General features: G+C 44.2%; 1 protein-coding gene across 5 annotated transcripts in view; it reads right to left on the bottom strand.

Annotated features, from left to right (window-relative positions):
- Positions 1-270: 270 nt before the first annotated feature.
- The window catches only part of PRTFDC1 (phosphoribosyl transferase domain containing 1), a 39,656-nt gene continuing 17,166 nt past the window's right edge, over positions 271-22,760 (bottom strand). For all 5 annotated transcript variants that reach the window (XM_040434398.1, XM_040434399.1, XM_040434400.1 and 2 more), the window contains 5 exons: positions 21,980-21,997; positions 19,714-19,796; positions 9,036-9,079; positions 3,107-3,183; positions 271-657 (listed from right to left, as the gene is read on the bottom strand). In XM_040434398.1, coding sequence (XP_040290332.1) covers positions 610-657; positions 3,107-3,183; positions 9,036-9,079; positions 19,714-19,796; positions 21,980-21,997 — 270 coding nt within the window. In that variant the 3' untranslated portion in view covers positions 271-609. The remainder of the gene's footprint in view (positions 658-3,106; positions 3,184-9,035; positions 9,080-19,713; positions 19,797-21,979; positions 21,998-22,760) is intronic.

The following is a 22,760-nucleotide window of genomic DNA, read 5'->3' as shown; positions in this document are numbered from 1 at the left end:
CCTATCACAGCTCCGGTTATGTGTCCTTTCTGCTTCAGCTCTCTCCCTATTATAGTCCCGTGGGCATGTCCTTACTGCTACAGCTTTCCATCACAGCTTAGGGGTTGTGCCTTTTCTGCTGCATCTCTCCCGCTATTACAGCTCAGGCTGTCTGTCCTTTTTTCTGCCCCTCTCTCCCTGCAACTATGGATATGGATGGTAGGAGGTGACGGGATGTAATTAAGCACCAACTCATTGAACTAAGAAAAAAAATAAACAGCAGATGGCGATATACAGATATATTTTATTAAATAACTCAGTAGGTATAATACATTTTTAATCACATCCAATTACAAAAGTATCCAGATCCAGATGATGCTCTCAAAAATGTAGAATATTGTTTTGTGGGGCAACCCCATTAAGATGGGGCATAGTCTCAAAATGTAGGGGCGTGATGGGGTAAAATCGGTAAGGAAGGGGTCCCATTTTTATTTTTCCAATGGGGTTAACTCACTTCAATTTAAACCTCGCCAACATTTTATAGAAAGTTACCGCCATCATCATCATCATTACAACGTCATTCCAGTTCACTTAGGGCTTTGCTGGCCTCTTGTTGAAGATGAGCGGGCGTCACACCTTATACTTCTCTTTGCCTTTCTCATTGATGATACATAAATGCTGCAAAACCCAAAGTGAAATATATTACAGATGGCTCCATTTATTATCAACCACATCCATGCATTGAGCTTAGGTCACCATTAGGTCTAATACTTTCTGCACAATCTGAATATGGAGCAAGAGCCTTCATTGCTGAATATCCAGCCTGTAACCCTTCTCACTGCTATATTCACTGTCCCAAATGGGTTACAGAATTATCAATCACCTCTATGTAGACAGTTTCCAAAATCCAGTGCCTGTGATATGTGAAAACAATTGTATCCTCACCGATTATAATTGCTTACGCATTTCAAACCTACGAGGCTTATTGAGTGGAAACGAAGAGTTATGCAGGAGAATGGGGTGACAATGGGGGTTACCACGCACTATGATGAGGGGTATGTAATGAATATATGCCGATTGTGATTTAGTTTGTTGTGTTTAGTGGCTGCCGATTAGCAAATACGGAGAATGTAGCAGAACCATCTCCGTGCATCCAGGACCGCACAGCAGAGCAATGCAGAAATGTCGCTGACACCCAGATGCCCCCGCTGTATATTTATAGTCTACAATCCCAGGGTAATAATTGGCTTATACAGAAATAAATGTGTTCTGTACACAGCGGCATTAAACACAACACATCTCGGTGATTTGCTAAATCGCCTTTTTACAGTTCTAATCCTCCCACTTGTCTTCAGTTTCCAAGGTAATCTGTCTTCACTCACAGTCTTAATCAAGTCTTAATTAGCAAAATCATCATCTGCTACCAGATGGATCTCCAGACAGCATCCATAAGACCTGCACAAGACTAATGTCTAGCGCCCCCATGAGCTGCCCCCGTGAACATCTCGTTCTCCTACTAGGAGTTCTGTTGTCCCGGATTAACCACGTTTAGCCTCTTGTACTGCCCACTGTTATCATTACAATGTACCCCTTTATTATCCTAGACCACCAATGCTGCTATCATTTATCTCTTTGCATCCTAAGATCGCCAGGGTTATTGCCATTAACCCAGTCACTGCACCAAAGTACCAGGGTTATTTCCATTAGCCCCTTTAATGTCCTAGATCACCAGTTATTTCCATTAGCCCCCTTAATGCCCTAGATCACCAGGTTTATTGCTATTTGCCCCTTCACTGCCCTGGGCCATTAAGGTAATTTACATTAACCCATCCGCTACCCTAGACTACCCAGGGTTATTGTCATTAGCTCCTTACTTCCCAAGACCTCAGGCTTATTGTCAATCACCCATTAATTGTCCTAGATCACCAGAGTTATTGCTCTTAGCCCCCTTTAATGTCCTAGATCACCAGAGTTATTTCTTTTAGCCCTTTTAATGTCCTAGATCACCAGAGTTATTTCTTTTAGTCCCCTTTACTTTCCTAGATCACTAGGTTTATTGCCATTTGCTCCTTTACTGCCCTGAGCCAGTAATTTACATAAACCATCCGCTACCCTAGACTACACAGGGTTATTGTCATTAGCCTCCTTACTTCCCAAGACCTCAGGGTTATTGTAAATCACCCCTTTAATGTCCTAGACCACCAGGGTTATTGCCCTTAGCCCTTGTACTGCCCTGTACTGCCAGAGTTATTGACATTAACCCATTCACTAACCTAGACTACACTACCTAGCCACCTTACTGCCCTAGACTATCAGGGTCATTTCCATTAGCCCCATTACAGCCCTGGACACAAAGGTTATTGCCATTAGGCACTTAACTGCACTAAATCACCTGGGATATATTACCATTAACCAACTTTTCAATTTTCTATTGCCAACCTATCCTGGTGTCATAGCAAGACTGAAAGAAATTCTGGACCTTGCCGGTAAAATTTCTTCAGTTGCTCCGACTGATTAGCTCCTAAAATATAGTAGGAAAGTTTGTTTTCTCTACATAAAATTATTATGTGAAGCCAGGTGTAGAGTCTTCTCAGAAAGCAAACCATTAGTGTGGGCTTTGTGTAGACCATAAACCAGCAAATAATGATGGGAGATTTCAGCTCTTGAGCTTATTTGCAGCTTACAGTGCCAAGCTTATACAATGACTTTGTCGGCAGTTGCAACAGCCCCATTCCCAACTTCACGGGATATGCCATAAATCTGTGATAGGTGCGTGTGCCACATAGAGCTTTGCTGTGTACGTAACTCCTATAAAACCGGCCACCTCTCCATTCATACTTCTCCTGGATGCGCCATCAGAGTCACCACACAGGACTGGAGTCAAGGGATCCCCGTTCTCCATGGAAGAGCAGGTTCCAGACAAGGATGATGCAGCTATCACACATTCACAGCAAATACTGCAGATTCTCGATAGAGCCCATGGTCAAGAGTGGCACCGCTCCTGGAAAGAAGACCCCTTTAACTAATCCTATACAATCCTTTTTTAATTTTGTAACTTTAGGTTTTCATTTTTCAGTATTTTCTTTACTTCCTTCAGTGAAATTCAATGAAGGTGAAGTTTACTTACATGAAGGTCTCGGAAGTGTTCATTGTAGTCCAGGGCATATCCGACCACAAATATATTGGGAATTTCAAATCCAATATCTATAACAATAAGAATAAAGGAGAAATCCTGTTACTGGTACATTGAGATATCTGGTTTATTGTGTACATACATATTGGAAGGGGGCAGCACCGAAACAGAAGTACAGATCTAGCAGTGCTGAGTTTGTCAAAGTAGCGGAGCTAATTGGTACAGGTGATTGTGACATGGTATGGGATATTTTGCTCATGACTACCCACTCCATTTTCATAATGTAACATGTTGAACATAGTAAATTTAGCTCTGCTACATCTGTAATTGTTTCAGTAGTTGCGATCTTGATTTTCTTATACCCCTCCTCTCTTTTCCGGCAGATATAGGTACACTTTATGGTATTTGCAGTATTTGCAAATGGTTTTAGCTTTCGGAAAAAAAACACTACTCTCAATATGATAAGGACATAGACTTTTCTTATGGGATAAATGTGGAATAAATAAAAATTGATGTAAATACAATTTGTAGTGGCTCTCCCTCCTTTTCAAACTTGGCGAGGGTGCTCTGTATTAAGTGGACTCACCCCGTCACAAAAATAATTGTTAATAGAGAAAAAGAATAAGGGCTCTTTCACACCTGCGTTCTTGTCTTCCGGCATAGAGTTCCGTCGTCGGGGCTCTATGCCGGAAGAATCCTGGTCAGTTTTATCCTAATGCATTCTGAATGGAGAGAAATCCGTTCAGGATGCATCAGGATGTCTTCAGTTCCGGACCGGAACGTTTTTTGGCCAGAGAAAATACCGCAGCATGCCGCGCTTTTTGCTCCAGCCCAAAATCCTGAACACTTGCCGCAAGGCCGGATCCGGAATTAATGCCCATTGAAAGGCATTAATCCGGATCCGGCCTTAAGCTAAATGTCGTTTCGGCGCATTACCGGATCCGACGTTTAGCTTTTTCAGAGTGGTTACCATGGCTGCCGGAACGCTAAAGTCCTGGCAGCCATGGTAAAGTGTAGTGGGGAGCGGGGGAGCAGCATACTTACCCTCCGTGCGGCTCCCCGGGCGCTTCAGAGTGACGTCAGGGCGCCCCAAGCGCATGGATCATGTGATCGCATGGATCACGTCATCCATGCGCATGGGGCGCTCTGACGTCATTTTGGAGCGCCCTGGGAGCCGCACGGACTGTAAGTATACCGCTCCCCGCTCCTACTATGGCAGCCAGGACTTTAATAGCGTCCTGGCTGCCATAGTAACACTGAACGCATTTTGAAGACGGCTCCGTCTTCAAATGCTTTCAGTTCACTTGCGTTTTTCCGGATCCGGCGGGCACCTCCGGCAACGGAAGTGCACGCCGGATCCCAACAACGCAAGTGTGAAAGAGGCCTAAGACAGGCACTCACCATCTGGGACCAATTAAAATAAAGAACTCAATTAGTTGTAAATAGTTAAAAACTGATAAAACTACCTACAATTGTATGTTATAGATCCAGGTGGTACTATCAGATGAGTGTATACATATATTGAAATATAAATAATATAAATAAAGGTACGATTAGTCTGTGAAGGTTCTCATTTATCCAGGTCATGGTATATCTGTAAAGAATAAATCAAGGCAACTGGACTTACTGTAGATTTCCAACGAGCTTTCTCAATTCTGAGTGACTGTACAAGAATTCTCTGGGAATAAATATGTAACTGAATCAACATCTGGTAATTATACCCAGCATAGGGTCAGAGGTCATTAGAATTGAGAAAGCTCGTTGGAAGAACGAGTGAAACGTTTTCAAGAAATCTACAGTAAGTCCAGTTGCCTTGATTTAGTCTTTACAGATATAAAGGTAAGATTAGCTAAAAGATAAAAAGTTGTAAAATAGTGTAAAAAGAAGTGTCTCTTGATTGCACCGACAATTCGAGGAATTGTATATTAGAAAAATATAGTTTGAACAAATATCCCAATTATAGGATTCTTGTGCACATTGTGTTACCCCGTATATGATATTTACATGCTAGCACACAGCTCTAGGGAGCAGCTCTAGGACACAGCTCTAGGGCACAGCTCTAGGACACAGCTCTAGGACACAGCTCTAGGACACAGCTCTAGGACACAGCTCTAGGAGACAGCTCTAGGGCACAGCTCTAGGAGACAGCTCTAGGGCACAGCTCTAGGGCACAGCTCTAGGGCACAGCTCTAGGGCACAGCTCTAGGACACAGCTCTAGAAGACAGCTCTGACCTCAGCCTGCTGTCTAGCCCTGTTAATCAAGGGGAGGGGCGTGTGCAGAGTACAGGGGGTGTTACAGAGCGGTGCTCAGACCTTTCAGCCCCGCCTCTGAGTGCTTGAAATTCTAATTTGCATATGAATAAAAACACATGCAGCTGTTTATTATACAGACAAAAGAAAGGTATAGTTTTACTCTCTGCCATTCCAGATCCATATTTTTTTATTTTCCCATTCACATACTGTATGAGGGCTTTATTTTTTTAGGGACAAATTGTACTTTGTAATAGCACTATTTAATATTGCCTACAATGTAGTGGGAAGCTGGAAAAAAATGTCAAACTCCCTAAATATTTCTGAATATGTATATCATTTCCTAATGGGGACTTCAATGCTTCGTTACAATGGCAAAATGAATATATTCGTTAAAATACAACGCTTGTACATTTTATTTTTTTAATGTTCTTTCTGTGTAAGCATAGCTGCTAGTAAGAAATGCTGACTAAATGTCAGTGCGGAATAATTCCACTATCAGCAGTATACAGCTCTGCCCTGGGGGCAAATGGCATGAACAGGGCAAGTCTGTCCCTGTGTTTGCAGATTAAGCTCATCAGCTACTATGTGCACCTGGGGAAACAATTACCGTCTTGTTAGGATGAAAAGATTTGCTGCATGCCCCGGAGGAGCAGAGTGGAGGATGGGAGTTGTAGTGGCTCTGGCTGCAATTATTATTCATAGTGGCAATCCTCACACTGATGCTCCCTAGGGCTAGGGCAGTGACAGGGTACACGCTGATGTTGGGGCTCCTGTCTGACGGTAGTTGCGGTACCCTTGGTGTTATGAGTGTTTGAACGGACAGGCTGGAGATGTAGGTGCTGTGGCTGGCGAATGGTGATGGAGTCAGGTAAACAGGCCAGTTGTAGAGAATTGACAAGTCTCTCTTTACAAAGTGCAGAATGGGAGTGGTAGTACATCCAACGGTACCAAAACACAGGTCCAAACAATTCACAGTGAAAATCTTTCCAGATAGCAATGTATGGATATAGGTCAGGATGGGGTTTATGGTACTTCTTCCCAGTCTCAGACTGGGGTTACTTGGGCCCACCAGAGGAAATTATTTTCAGGGCCCAACCGCTTTATCATTAGTAATCTAGTAGAAATAGATCCTAGTGGCAAGTAATTAGCTCCAAAGGCCTCTCCAAATAGGCTTTTTCTCCGGGTTCTTTGGGACCCTCTATGTCTTCAAAGACTGGGCCCGCCGGAGGATCCTCTGGCACTCTGGTGGGCTAGTCTGACCCGGCTCCTTCTCTCTATCTCCCCAGAGTCTCTCTCTGCAGAATCTATAGCTGGCAACATTACTCTTGCACTGGTGTCTGTAATTCCCAGGTGACGGGTATAGGATTAAGATACGATGCGCCAGACCAGGTCCAAGTGTGAAAGGTATATTAGCAATGTCCTTCTCACTGCAGTAAAGTCTCTATCAGTCTTAAAGGGGTTGTCCCACGAAAAATATTCTACAGTTTTTTAAACCAGCCCCTGGATCTGAATACCTCTGTAATTGCATGTAATTAAAAATTTAGCATAGCCAGTGAGTTATTCAATAAAATGTATCTGTATAGCGCCACCTGCTGTTTTTTTTCTTTTTTGTCCAGTTCACTGAGAAGGCCGCACATGCTCAGTTTCATCCTTCAACTGCCTCCTCAGCTGTGATAGGGAGAGCACGGACACACACCCTGAGCTGTGATAGGGAGAGCATGGACACACCCCCTGAGCTGTAATAGGGAGAGGATGGACACACCCCCTGAGCTGTAATAGGGAGAGGATGGACACACCCCCTGAGCTGCTGCAGAAAAGACACTCCCCTTGAGCTGCCAGCTTGATGTAAATCTAGCAGAGAAATTGAAGCAATGAATGGGGAGATCTCTGGATCCACGTGAGGTCCAGGGCTGGTTCTAGCTTTGTTAGAAAGAGGTCATCATGTCCTATACGATATTCATGAGATAACCTCTTTAACCAGCAAATACCTTACTGACTGATTCCAGTCACTGATTTCAGTGCTCGGCCGTGTAGAATCTGGGCCTTCTAGTTCTTTCTTTTCTCTTTTTCTGGAGTACCGGGAAGTAGAGATGGTTTTCTCCTTGTAAATTTCCCAGAGTTAGGCCTCATGCACACGACCGTTGTTTGGGTCCGCATCCGGGCCGCTGTTTTGGCGGCTCGGATGCGGACCCATTCAGTTTAATGGGGCCGCAAAAGATGCGGACAGCACTCCGTGTGCTGTCCGCATCCATGGCTCCATTCCGCGGCCCCGTTAAAAAAAATCGAATACGTCCTATTCTTGTCTGCACTTTGCGGACAAGAATAGGCATTTATATTGCCGGCGCCCGTTCCAATCCGCAAACTGCGGAAGGCAACACGGGAGGCTTCTGTTTTTTGCGGACCGCAAAAAATAGCACGGCCGTGTGCATGAGGCCTTAAGGCTCATGCAAACGACGGTGTGCTGGCCGGGCCCCGACCGTGGGGTAGCCGTATGCGGATCGTGGACCTATTCACTTGAATGGGGTCCGTGATCCGCATCCGACAGTCTACACCGCAAAAAAGTAGTGCATGCACTACTTTTTTGCGGTGCTGAGGCACGCCAGAAACACGGAAGCAAGCAAGTGCGGATGCGGTGCGATTTTCACGCACGGTTGCTAGGAGACGATGATGGGGACCCGATCTTTATTATTTTCCCTTATAACATGGTCATAAGGGAAAATAATAGCATTCTGAAAAAAAATAATAATAATAATTTAACTCACCTTAATCCACTTGTTCGCGCAGCCGGCATCTCTTCTGTCTTGTTCTGTGAGGAATTGGACCTTTGATGACGTCACTACGTTCATCACATGGTCCATCACATGATCTTTTACCATGGTGATGGATCATGTGACGGACCATGTGATGAGCGTAGTGACGTCATCAAAGGTCCTATTCCTCACAGAACAAGACAGAAGAGATGCTGGGCTGCGCGAACAAGTGGATTAAGGTGAGTTAAATTTTATTTTTTATTTTTTTAACCCCTCCAGCCCTATTGTACTATGCATTCTGTATTCAGAATGCTATTATTTTCCCTTATAACCATGTTGTAAGGTAAAATAATACAATCTACACAACCTTGAACCCAAACCTGAACTTCTGTGAAGAAGTTCGGGTCTGGGTACCACATTCAGTTTTTTATCACGCGCGTGCAAAACGCTATAAAAACTGAACAACGGAACGCAATACCAGTCAAAACTGACTGCAATTGGGTACCTACTCGCGCGGGTTTGCCGCAACGCATCCGGACCTTATCTGGACACGCTCGTGTGAAAGAGGCCTTAGGGTTTTTCTGGGAAGAAGGTCTAGTTCTAAGAAGAGTGAGCACACGGAGCTTACCTCACTTCCTCAGCTACTACACTACAATCTGAGCTAGGGGCAGATCCAAGTCCAACACCTAACTTGCTACAGGGGCGGAATCAGGATAGTTAACCCTGACAGATCCATACAGACATATGCTAGTACATTACATGGCATTAACATATCAAATAACATAAAACAGCATTACATAATAAGAAGAGTGTGCAAGTTCCCTATTGTGGGGCACTGCAGATTCAGGAATGTTGTAGCATTTTGTATGTTACATGCAGTGAAGCAGTATAGTAAAATAATGTATTAATAATATCTCACAGTCCGGTCTGTATTTATTATTGGCCGATCGCTTCACCAACAAGCTGCAAGAAGAGAAAAAAGAATAGCTTAGAAAGTGGATGTATATACAATGCCTATCACATCCTGCTGGAGGCCGTAATGAGAAGTGGCTGTTACACTGGAGGCTCCTATGTACCCTTTCATTTCAATGGGTATGTGGTCCGCATAATTTTGTGGAATGGAAATACGGATGCCGGAAGAACATGGATGGCGTGCTTTCCGCATCCGTACGCCCGTTCTGCAATAGGATACAACATGTCCTACACATTTGGCAGACTGCGGACCCATGGGTCTGCAAAAAATGTGGATGCAACATGGACCACAGATCTTGGTACTTTTACTCTGCATACATGGAGGCATCCATGGAAGTTGCCAGTAGTGTCATAAACTGGATGAAGCTTGAGAAGGCTACAGCAGGTCACAAAGGTTACATGTAAGCGGCCACTCAAACCAACATCCGACAAAAAAAAATTAGCACCTGTGTCATCAGAATCAACTCTATTAAACCAGACATACTGCCTGGGAGGGTTCATCCTGCTGATTAAAATGCTACCTATCTTGTGAAAATTTGTTGTGATTTTCTAAGAAATAAAAAAACTTACCGGTGATTTTTATGTAAATGAAGGGTTCCGTGCTCCGAGGGGTGGGGCCTAGCCTCTGTGCGCGCCTCTGCTTTCCAACTCTGGCCACGCCCCTCAGTTCAGTTCAGATACGAAAATGCCATACACAATGACATACAGAGAAATGGTGACATTTTGACCCCTAGTTACAGCTGGATCTTTTTAAAGCTTTGAAACAATTTTCACAATTGCTCTGTATGTCATTTTGTATGGTACTTTTGGATTAACCCCTTTCCGCCCAGAGCCACATGCAACGGGTGGCCTCCCCCCAGAGCCATCTCTCTCGCGTCCCAGGTGTAGGAAATGCCGAGTGGTGTAGTGCGGCCTAAATGTCTCTTTATGTGTCATGGTGCTCCTACCTGGATACTGCTGGGGAATAATTGAGGGATGGAGGAAAAATGACTTGAGTCCAGACCTTGAGATAAAGTTCAATGGCGGCTTTACTTGAATAAACGTTTCTCCAAAACAGTTTTCAGGCTGTGTCTTGGTTCCAGCAGACTTTAGCATTAAACTGGCAGGCAAACTCAACTCTGCTATATCTTTCTCTCACTCTGCTGTACTGACAAGCTGACTGGATAACTTGGCTTCTTCTTTATGATGCACTTCTCTCTGTAGTCTGACTTATGTTTCAGCCAAGGAACTAATCACCTGGCTCCTGAGGCTTCTATGCTTCAGCCTCCCTGGCCAGCAGAGCTTAAGGTGCTCTGGCTGGCTGACATGGGCACATACAGCAGAGACATGCCCCTGCACAACCTTCCCCTTGCAGGGGGTAAACTACACTGACTCTGACTGGTCCCCACCCTTTCTGCAGGAAGGAGGACTATCCCACTTCTCTCCACAGGGGGGTTAGAATGGAATGGAACGCTACATTCTACCTACATACAGCTCTGCCGTGTTTGCTGCCACCTGCTGGTGAACCAGGCACATAACATGATCAGTTACATAACATTAATATAAATGCACAGTGTTGAGGGACCTGGAAATAAATATATATGTGACATACAGGGTAGACCATTAGATAGTAGCAAGGTGCAGAAGTGATAACATCACTCTAGGATGTTACACATACACAGGGCCGGTTTTAGACAAAATGTGCCCCTGGGCAAAATCAAAAGAGGGGGCCCACATCTTGTAATAATGTGCTAAAATCACAACCCCGCCGATCAGCTGTTTGAGGAGAGGGCGCGGGCTGTTCACTGCTGCTGTCTCATAGACCTACAGCAGCAGAGCAGGAAGTGAGAAGGGATACAGCACGTGCGCACAGCGCATGCCGTCTCCTCAAACAGCTGATCGTCGGGGGTGCCAGGTGTCTGACCCCGCCGATCTAATATTGATGACAGTCATCAATATCAAAAAACCCGGAGAACCCATGTCCACAAACACTATACTATACACCCCGACTGCCCTCATTAGTAATGATGCCCCCAATAGTGATAATACTTCCCAAGATAGCCCCCATTAGTAGGAATGCCCTCCATATTGTGTCAAATAAGAATAACACCCTTACAGTACCCTAGTAGTAATAATATAACCATAATGCTCCCAGTTGCTCTAATGTCCCCCTGTAGTGCCCCCCACTAGTTTCAATATATAATGCTTCCCCCCATAGTGCCAATATATATATATATAATCTTTCACCGTAGTGCCAGTATGTATATAATGCTCCTCCATTCCTCCCCAGTAGTGCCAAGTATATATAATGATCTCCTTCCCCCCATCCCTGGTGCCCCCAGCAGTGTGGACATTTAGTAAAAATTTAAAAAAAAAAAACGCCTCCCTCCCGTCCCCCACCGCTGTCTGTGATGCAGACCACAGTTTTATCTGTGGCTTGTGTTGCTGCGTCCTGATGCATGCGGTCCCAATGACATCACCACTCCTGTTCCTGGTCTTACGTGATGACGTCAAATTTATTACAAGCTCTTTCACGTGTGAAAACACAACATACATACCCCTCACACTAAATAAAGATTTACATATTTCACACATCACACCCCAATAAAATAAAAATGACCCGTCCGTCCCAACGAGTATACTCAGCTGAAGAGGCATACGCCATGCTTGCCTCCGATACTGAGTCTGCCAGTGAGGGAGAAGAGGATGCCATTTTCCTCTACTCCTCCTCCTCATCATCAGCCCATCCACCCCTGGAGAATTATCAACCCCAAATTCCTGAGTTTGTGGGCAACTCAGGAATTCAGATAGATTGTGCAGGCTTCACAAAAAGATTTTTTTTTTATCTTTTTCTTTGAAGATTTTATAAATTTGATGGTAACCCAAACAAATTTATACACCCAGCAATAATCTATTTCCCAGAGCCCCACAACACCATACGCTAGACCCCAAGGCTGGACCCCAGTATATGCAGCAGAGATGATGACCTTTTTGGGGCCCTTGCTGCATATAGGCGCTGTTAAAAAACCAAAGATTAATCAGTATTGGAGTGTGTATGTCTTGTACCACACTCCAATTAACAGTAATATCATGGACCATAATCGATTCCAATCAATACTTAAGTTTTTGCATTACAACGATAATGCACAGTGCCCACCCCAGAATGACCCCGCATTTGACCGTCTGTTCAAAATTAGGCCCGCCCTTGACCACTTCAACGCAAGGTTTTCCGAAGTGTACACCCCAGAAAAAATTTGTCTGCGTAGACTAATCCCTATTACTTTTTAAAAGGAGGGTAAGATTTTGCCAGTATAAAATTTGTGAGAGTAACTCTGGGTACACTCACAAGTTCCGGGTTTACACCTGGATTGAACCCCCTTCCAAACCAAGCAATGGAGGGCCCCAGTACTTCTGCACGTTACGGGGCCCGAGTTGTACCAGGGCAACATTTCCCTGGTAAAGTCCCCCAAATATCGAGGAAGGGAATGACCCAATAAAGATGGAGGGTGTGTTCCAAAAGGGGGATAAGGAAAGACACCATTTACCATTGCGAAACCTGCCCTGAAAAACCTGGCCTGTGCATCAAGGATTGTTTCAGAATCTACCACTCATCCATGGAGTATTAATTTAATTAAATAATTAATGTACCCTGTAGTTTTACCACCTTATATCTCTGATTTAGTCCTCATAGCTTACATATCCATTTTTCACCAACCACTACATATTTATTTCTGTAAAAAACCTGTTAGGTCAAAAGTGCCCTTTCCACCCCTTAAAATGTTCGTATGGGGGTGCTCTTTCCAAAGTGGGGTCACTTCTTGGGGTTTTTCATTTCTGGGGACCTCAGGAATCTTTTAAATGCAACATGGTACCTAAAATCCATGTCTGTTTATTCAAGCCTGCAAAAAACATATTTTGCACTTTGCCTCTAGAGCCCTGCTGTGCGCCCATACAGAAGGATACAAGCACATATGGGGTGTTGCCGTATTCAGGGGGAAATGGGTAAAAAAAATGTGGGGTGCATTTTGTCCTGTTACCCCTTGTGAAAGTGAAAAATGTGGGTGTAAATCAACTTTTTCTGGAGAAAATGTCTGGACATTTACAATATGAAGCCAACATAAAGTAGACATAGGGTAAATGTAAAGTAATAACTATTTTGTGAGGTATCACTATCTGCCATAAAAGCAGAGAAATTCATATTTAGAAAATAGTGAATTTTTCCAAAGTTTCTGTCATTTTTCAGCTTATTAATAAAAAAAAGGTGAAATATATCGACTGAAATTTACCACTGTCATGTAGTACGATGGGTCATGAGAAAAAAATCTCAGAATGGCTTGGATAAGTAAAAGCGTTCCAAAGTTATTACCACATAAAGTGACACGTCAGATTTGCAAATATCGGCCTGGGATTAAAGGTGAAAAGTGCCTTGGTAGTGAAGGGGTTAAAGATGTCACCAGCACCCGGACTACGTTATGCGATCAATGATAACGATGATCAAACATGACCATGGCAGTTCAAAAACCTCGAAACAGGTATCTGGGGGGAGAGCCGAATGGTGAGTGAGGCAGCCTCGGTCCTCCTGATTGATCCGAGGCGGCCGCACATAAGTTCCTACGGAGACCCTGCCTGTGGCAGAGCTCTATAGGAACATAGTGTAAGTCTTATAGACTCCAATGCTAATGCATTGGGGTCTATGAGAGAAGCAGCGTAATGATTACTTGCTAAACTATGGGAACTATAAAAATACTGTATAAAAATTCAAATCACTCTCTTTTCCCCAAAATCAAAATACATAATAAAATAATAAACATCATGGGCATCACCTGTACTATTAAAATAGAAAAATATTGATCCAATACAGCAAACGGTGAAACGGGAAAAAGTCAAAATGTCTAATTTGTTGTTTTTTGGTCACTTCACCACCCACACAAAATTGAATAAAAAGTGATCAAAAAGTCATTCACATCCCAAAATGAGTCCTCATACAGCTCCATACACATAACTAGTGTTGAGCGAACCCAAACTGTAAAGTTTGGGTTCGTACCGAACTTTAGGATTTTTGGACCCTGGACCCGAACCCGAACATTTCAGTAAAAGTTCGGGTTCGTGTTCGGCGCTTTCTTGGCACTTTTTGAAAGGCTGCAGAGCAGCCAATCAACAAGCGTTTAACTGTCTGACCTTAGAAGCCATCACAGCCATGCCTACTAATGGCATGGCTTTGATTGGCCAGTGCAGCATGTGACCCAGGCTCTATATAAGCTTGAGTCACGTAGCGCTGCACGTCACTCTGCTGTTACAAGTGTAGAGAGAGGATGCTGCTGGACTTGTGATTTCAGGGAGATAATAGGAGAGAATCTAACTCAGCGATCTACATACAATTAGTTGTGTGGGTGCAGGGCACAATCTTTTTACCCTGCCCTGAGCCCATTGACCGAAAAAAAAACAACTTTTATCCGTCTGTTAGTTAGGCGGGCGGCAGCAGCGGCCATTTTATGCAAGCTCAGTGCACCAGCACTGCATCTGAGCTTTTGTGACATTCTAATCCAAGCTTGAAAAACTGCACTAATAATCTGGTTGTATAAAATCACCCTTTTTGGCAATATACAACATCTGATGCACAGTCAGTGTGCAATTTTAGCTAGAAATACAGGCATAATTTTCTGGGTTTTTTAAAACACCCTTTTTGTGCAAAATACACTATTTTATATCCCTAGCTGCATCTGGACGTGTGAAATTCAAACATTATATACAGCTTTCATATTCTGTTAGTAAAAAAAAACACTTTTTTGGCAATATACAACATCTGGATTAGTCAGTGTGCAATCTAAGCTAGAAATACAGCCATAATTTTCTGGGTTTTTAAAACCACACTTTTTGGCCAAAATACACCATTTTACACCCCTTGCAGCATCAGCACGTGTGAAATTCAAGGATTATATACTGCTGTCATATTCAGTTATTAAACTAACACGCGTTGTGGGCAAAAAAAAAATATTTGGCAGCCTTTGCTGCAGATGTCATTGTGAGATACACCCTTTCTATATTTGGGTTATATTCAGTTACTTGAAATACAGCCATTTTGTGCACAAACCTTTAATTGCGGCTTAGTGTGGGTCAGGGACGTGTGAGATACACCCTTTATATACAGGGGTTATATTGTTCTATTAATAAAACACCCTTTTTTGGGAAAAATACACAATTGTTGCGCCCTTGCAGTATCAAGACATTTGAAATTCCAGGGTTATATACTGCTGTCATATTCAGTTATTAAACTAACACCCGTTGTGGGCAAAAAAATATTATTTGGCAGCCTTTGCTGCAGATGTCATTGTGAGATACACCCTTTCTATATTTGGGTTATATTCAGATATTTGAAATACCGCCATTTTGTGCACAAATCTTTAATTGCGGCCTAGTGTGGGTCAGGGCGTGTGAGATACACCCTGTATATACATGGCGTATATTCTTCTATTAATAAAACACTCTTTTTGGGGCAAAATACACAATTGTTGTGCCCTTACATCATTAAGACGTTTGAAATTCCCTTTAAATACAGGGGTTTTATTCAGGTATTTGAAATACAGCCATTTTGGGCAAACAAATTTAATTGAGGCCTAGTCTGGTTCAGGGCGTGTGAGATACACCCTGTACATACTGTCGTTCTATTCTACTATTAATTAAACACCCATTTAGGGCAAGATCCTAAATTCGAGAAATATGAGGAGAGAGCGTCAAATAAGGGACGTGGCCCAGGTCATGGTGCTGCTGGTGGAGCTCCTGTTGCAGGGAGAGGACGTGGTCGATCTGTGCCAAGCTACACGCACAAGTGAAACTACTTCCTCAGGTGCGAGTAGGCGACAGAACCTGCAGCGGTATTTGGTCGGGCCTAATGCGGCTCTAGGAATGGTGAGGCCTGAACAAGTACAGGCGATAGTAGATTGGGTTGCTGACAGTGGCTCCAGTTCCTTCACATTGTCTCCCACCCAGTCTCCTGCTGAAAGACCACAGTTGGCACCTGCAGCCGATGTCCATCAGTCTTTCACCTCACCCCCTTGCAAATCAGCCAAGCAGTCTGAGCCCCAAGTCATGCAGCAGTCTCTTCTGCTTTTTGATGACTCTGTTAGCAGGGTTTCCCAGGGCCATCCACCTAGCCCTGCCCCAGAAGTGGAAGAGATTGAGTGCACCGATGCCCAACCACTTATCTTTCAAGATGAGTACATGGGAGGACCATCGCAGCACGTCTCGGATGATGACGAAACACAGGTGCCTGGGTGGAAGATGATATGGAGGACGATGAGGTCCTCGACCCCACATGGAATCAAGGTAATGCGAGTGACCTAGGTAGTTCAAAGGAAGAGGTGGTGGTCGCACAGAGCCACCAGCACAGCAGAAGAGGGAGCAGGGTGCAAAAGTGGAGCGACCAACCTCTAGACAGTATGCCTTCTACTGCCCACCGCAGCAAGGGACAGAACACACCAAAGCCAGCTCTAAGGTGTTCCCTGGCGTGGCAGTTCTTCAGACAATGTGCTGACGACAAGACCCGAGTGGTTTGCACAGAGCCTGAAGCAAGGCATAAACGTTCTCAACCTGAGCACAACCTGCATGACCAGGCATTTAAGTGCAAAGCATGAGCTGCAGTGGAGTAGACACTTCAAAAACCAAGAAAGGTCTCTGGCTCCTCCTGCTTCCTCTTCTGCTGCAGTCTCGGCCTCTTCATCCACCTCTGGAATGACAGTGCCACCTGCCACCCCGCAAACAGAGGATCCACAATGCATCTCCACAATGTCCCAAGGAAGCGTTCAGCTCTCCATCTCCCAAACTCTGGAGAGGAAGAGGAAGTACCCCCCTACCCACCCGCGATCCCTAGCCCTGAATGCCAGCATTTCTAAATTACTGGCTTTTGAAATGCTATCATTCCGTCTGGTGGAGACGGATAGTTTTAAAGGCCTTATGGCGGTGGTTGTCCCACAGTACGTCGTGCCCGGCCGCCACTACTTTTCCAGGCGAGCCATCCCTTCCCTGCACAACCAAGTAGGGGACAAAATCAGGTGTGCACTGCGCAACGCCATCTGTGGCAAGGTGCACCTCACTACGGATACGTGGACCAGTAAGCACAGTCAGGGACATTATATCTCCATAACAGCACACTGGGTAAATGCAGTTGCGGCTGGGCCTGAGGCGGATAGCAGTTTGGCGCATGTCCTTCCACCACCGAGGATTGCAGGGCACTTCAGTTTGCCTCCTGTTTCTTCCTCCTCCTACTCCACTTCCTCATCCTCTACCGGCTCCTCATCCGGTCAGCGTAATACCTTCACCACCAACTTCAGCACAGCCAGGGGTAAACGACAGCAGGCAGTTTTAAAACGTATCTGTTCGGGGGAAAAACCCCACACCGCGCAGGAGCTGTGGACAGGCCTTGAACAACAGACCGATAAGTGGTTGTTGCCAGTGAGCCTCAAGCTCGGCCTGGTGGTGTGTGATAATGGGCGAAAACTCGTAGCAAGTCTGGGACTAGCCGGTTTGACGCACATCCCTTGCCTGGCGCATGTGCTGAATTTGGTGGTGCAGAGGGTCCTTAAAAATTACCCCGATATGTCAGAGCTGCTGCATAAAGTGCGGGCCGTCTGTGCGCGCTTTCGGCGTTCTCACCCTGCTGCTGCTCGTCTGTCAGCGCTGCGGCGTAACTTCGGCCTTCCCGCTCACCGCCTCATATGTGACGTGCCCACCAGGTGGAACTCCACCTTGCAACTTTAACAAGTTGTACCACATTTGCGCTTCAATAATTTGTCCCACATTTCCGCTTTACTCTTTTGGCCAACATTTGCGCTTCAATACTTTGTCCCACATTTCCGCTTTACTCTTTTGACCCACATTTGAGCTTCTGTAATTTGTACCACATTTGCGCTTTAACAGCTTTTCCCACATTTCCGCTTTACTCTTTTGGCCCACATTTGGGCTTCTGTAATTTATACCACATTTGTGCTTTAACAGCTTTTCCCACATTTCGCTTTACTCTTTTGGCCCACATTTGGGCTTCTGTAATTTGTCCCACATTTGCGATTTAACAGATTTTCCCACATTTCCGCTCGATCCCAATTTTTTAAAATAAGTTTATCTCCCTTAAATTTGGTCTCTTTTTCTCACGCTCCCTCTCCGGCGTGGAACCCTGATTCGCCGATAACCGTGATCAACATGGTAGGCTCAGAAAAGAACATTGAAAGTTGATAGAGAAGATATCGAAATGGATGGTGGATGTCTGTTACATTGTCAGGTGAAATTTTACCAATTTTGACGGATAGAAACAACCCCTGCTCTGCATAGTTGACAGGGAATAAAATGTAAGAAATTCTTCATTAACTGATGCGCGCCACATCCTTTCATTCAATGCTTAAACTTTAAAAAGTTGTCCCACGTTTACGCTTTAATACTTTGTCCCATATTTCCGCTCTATAATTTTAAATTTGAAAAAATGTATCCTCCCTGGGATGTGGTCTCTCTTTCTCACGCTCCCTCTCCGGCGTGGAGCCCTGATTCCCCGCCACCCGTAATCACCATGGTAGGCGCAGAAAAGAACATCGAAAGTTGATAGAGCAGATATTAAATTGGATCGTGAACATCACGGGGACGTGCAACATGGTGGGGCAGTAAGTGTGCACACGCCTACACAAACTGACTGACAGGGGTCAGCCCCTGCAACTTCTGGCTCTCCAAATTGGGCACATGGCCTGAGCTTGCCCTTTACCCCTTGGAGGTGCTGGCCTGCCCTGCAGCCAGTGGATTGTCTGAACGTGTGTTTAGCATGACCAGAGGGGGTTATCACAGGTTATATTTCCCAATGTTTTGGGGTGTACCCTAATTAAAAAAAATAAAAATACGTTTAAAACCAAAAAGCAGTGTAAGCTACCTCCTCCTCCACCACCACTTCCACCAACACCGCCATATCCACCGCCTCCTCAACCTCCTACTCCCTATGGACCTCATCCTCCTAGATCAAGATTATTATTTTTTATTTTTACGTATTTTATGCTATTTAAAGTCATTTCCCTATCCACATTTGTTTGCAGAGCGCTTGCCATGCTCTTAACCACATTTTGATGCCATTTGCAGCCCTCTAGCCCTTTCCATGACATTTGTACAGCCATTTTAGTGCTCCAAAGTTGGGTCCCCATTGACTTCAATGGGGTTCGGGGTCAAGTTCGGGTCCTGAACTCAAACTTTTTTTCGAAGTTTGGTCGAACCCGAACATCCAGGTGTCCGCTCAACTCTACACATAACTTCAAAAAAGTTATAAGGGTCAGAATATGATGATGAAAAGAGAAAACTAATTTAAAAAAAAAAAAGTTTCTATATGTTTTTTTCAGAATTAAAACGCAAGAAAAACTATACATACAGTATGTGGTATAGCAACAATCATACTGACCTGCAGAATGAAAGTAACAGAAACAGCTGAGCGCCAAAACGGTGGAGAAATGGTGAGATGGGACTACCCCTTTAACAGAAGTGGTATGCTGAACGTGGATGCTGTTGCTACATAATTTTTTCTGACTCTCCAAAAAGATCTTCTCTAAGAGGTGGTCTTGTTGGAGAGGCTTCACTATATACTGTATATGATGTACGGTACATTATTCGGTAATGTAGATACCAACCTTGCCACTTTCACCATTTTTGGACTGTACTTCTCCAGGTGACTTAGAAGAGCTTCCATTGTTCTGCCGGTTCCTATAACATCCTGTAAATTATAAAGACATTTGGTAAATATACCGATATCACAGGGATTGGCGCGGAATGTCTATAGCTGGAAAACCACCAGAGAAAGGTCAATTGGACCAGAACCAGAACAGGACTCGCTTTATTCTCAAAATTGGGTTGTGTTAAATGCAGTCTGCCACCAGGAAATTCACCGTAGACCAGATACATTGGGGGTCATATATTATTGTGGTTTGCGCCTGTTTTTGACTAATTTTTACTTGTTTGGACAGCCTTATTGTTTTAGACACATTAACTAATCACGCTTCGCTTGTTTTGTAGTCTTTTAAGACTCTTTACACAGTTGCATGGTGTGGGTGAATTTTCTGAGCGGGGATAGTTGTGCAGTGTTTTTGTGGCCAGTTTATCTTGGTGCACCTTTTTAAAGTATGAATTTGTCATAAAATAAGTCATATTTTTTTACTCCATTCCAGGAGTGGGTGGCATACGGTAATTCTGTTTGTCAGCGATGCGTGGGGCCGTAAGACAATTTGTACTACCATTACAGGTGGGCGTTATGCTTCCAGGGGAAGGAGGGCTGATGAGCGCATTATGCATGCTAGCACTACAGGGGGGCATTATACTGCAGGGGGGCATTATAATACAGGGCTGACCACTAGAGGGGACATTATAATACAGGGGGAAGTATCATACAAGAGGCAATGCAATGGGGCATTATAAGTGGGAAGTATAATAGAAGAGGCACTAAAGTGGGGCATCATAATACAGGCCAGAGCACTACAGTGTGCTCTTTATAAAACAGGCTAGAGCACTACAGGGGGCACATTATAATACAGGCCGGTAAACTACAGGGGTCATTAAATTACAGGCCAGAGCACTACAGGGGGCACATTATAATACAGGCCAGACCACTACAGGGGGCACATTATAATACAGGCCAGACCACTACAGGGGGCACATTATAATACAGGCCAGACCACTACAGGGGGCACATTATAATACAGACCAGAGCACTAAAGGGGGCATTATAATGGGAACTACAGGGGGTGCATTATACGTACTGCCACTACGGTGGGCATAATAATACAGGGTACACTATAGGGGGCCATTATAAGCTACCACAGGCGGCTCTGCATCATGCTTTATAGCTACTGGGGTATAGATCTGCCCCTACCTCATTCTATAGTTAGCTGAGTTCCAAAGAATCTGAGGACATTTGCATCAAGAAAGCCATCTCTGTTTTACAGTCTCCAGGAAAAGAAAAAGAAAGAACCAAGAAAGTTCAGAATCTGCATGGCCGGACATTGGAGTCAGTCAGTAAGGTATTTGCTGTTTAAGGCTGGTAGAGACTTTACTGCAGTGAGAAGGACATTGTAAAAGCAGCCTTCACCTTTAGACACAGTGTGGCCAACTGTATATCAATCCTAGCCCCTGCTGCGAATTACAGCCACCATTGCAAGAGTAATATTGCCAGCTTTAAAGGGTTTCTGTAAACTGGCTGACATTAGCGATGTGCTAATGTCAGCAGATCCTAACTAGCCTCTTCTTATGCTTATTTATGCGCCCCTTACTGCACAATTTAAACTTTTATTATATGCTAATTAGCCTCTAGGAGCGGGGGGGCGTAAGCATAAGAAGAGGCTAGTTAGGGTCTGCTGACATTAGCACATCACTAATGTCAGCCAGTTTAATAGGGTTAATCCTGGTGATAGAAACCCTTTAAATTCTGCAGTGACTTTGGAAAAATAGAGGGAAGGAGTACTACATTCCCCATCCTGACCTATAGCCATACATTGCTATCGGGGAAGATTTGAATTGAAAATAATTGTGTTTTGATACTATTGGATGTACAACAACTACAGAGAGACATTTATTCTCTACAACTGGCCTGGTTACTGACTCCAGCAATATTTGCCGTCCATAGCATCTCCTGCCTTGTACCTGTCTCAGACCCACAACACCAAGGTCACCCCAACTACCATCAAGCAGGAGCCCCAACAATAGGGTATGCACTGAAGGGAAGACAGGGTGCACCCTCCTGTCACTGCTTGACCCTGGGGGATTATTGGTGTGAGCGCTGCCTCTGTGAATGATTATTGCAGCCACAGCCACTACCACTCCCATCCTCCTGCACTCCTCCGGAGTTCAGACGCTGCAAAAAAGGAAAAGTCTAGAGAAACCGTTAAAATAAATAAATCCACTTACCTCTACAATCAGTACATTCTGGGAAAAAAGGAGAAACACAAAATAAATGGTCTGGTCTGTTGTTTCCTAGTGTAAAGGCAAAGTTGTAAAGGGATTGTCCTGAATTACATAACAAATATGTCACTCTTGTCTGTAGGCTGTGCATCAGTGGACGTGGGGCATGAACAGCTATGTTTTTTTCTTCCAAATTCTGGAAAACTACTTTAAACATTTTCTCATTTTATGTTAAAGGGTTACCCCACAAGTGAAGGGAAATTCTGGACTGTATTTGTATGAATTTAGGGATGAATGTATAAAAGGTGTCTGGACTGCTTCACTATGAGCTCACTATGCCTACATTGAGAGAAGGAAGAAAGCAGGGCAGCCACTGAGCATGTGGTTCCACCACTGAATGCAGGGAAAGGTGGACCAGAACGTTGGTCACATGAGAAACAGCAGGGGGCGCTATCAAAGAGTAAAATGTAATGTACATACGAAACCGAACAATATTTTATTGTGTGTGTAGTGCAATAATACTTGATTTGAAATGCCCTGTGCATTGTGTAACGCCCCAGAGTGGCATTACCACTCCTACGCCATGCTTCTATCTGTGTATGCTAATATCATGTCATCTATGCATTTATTTCAGGATCTTATACACTGTGCATTTCTAATGTTTGTAACTGTTATGTTCAAATGTAATGTGCCTGGTTCACCAGCAGGTGGCAGCAAACATGGCAGAGCTGTACTTAGCTAGAATAGAAACCTTCCATTCCATTTAAACCCCCCTCTGTGGAGGAGT

The sequence above is a fragment of the Bufo bufo genome, chromosome 5 (genome assembly GCF_905171765.1).
Source record: "Bufo bufo chromosome 5, aBufBuf1.1, whole genome shotgun sequence".
Taxonomy (NCBI): domain Eukaryota; kingdom Metazoa; phylum Chordata; class Amphibia; order Anura; family Bufonidae; genus Bufo; species Bufo bufo.
Note: the sequence above shows the minus strand (reverse complement) of the source record. Positions and strands in the feature narration are given on the sequence as shown.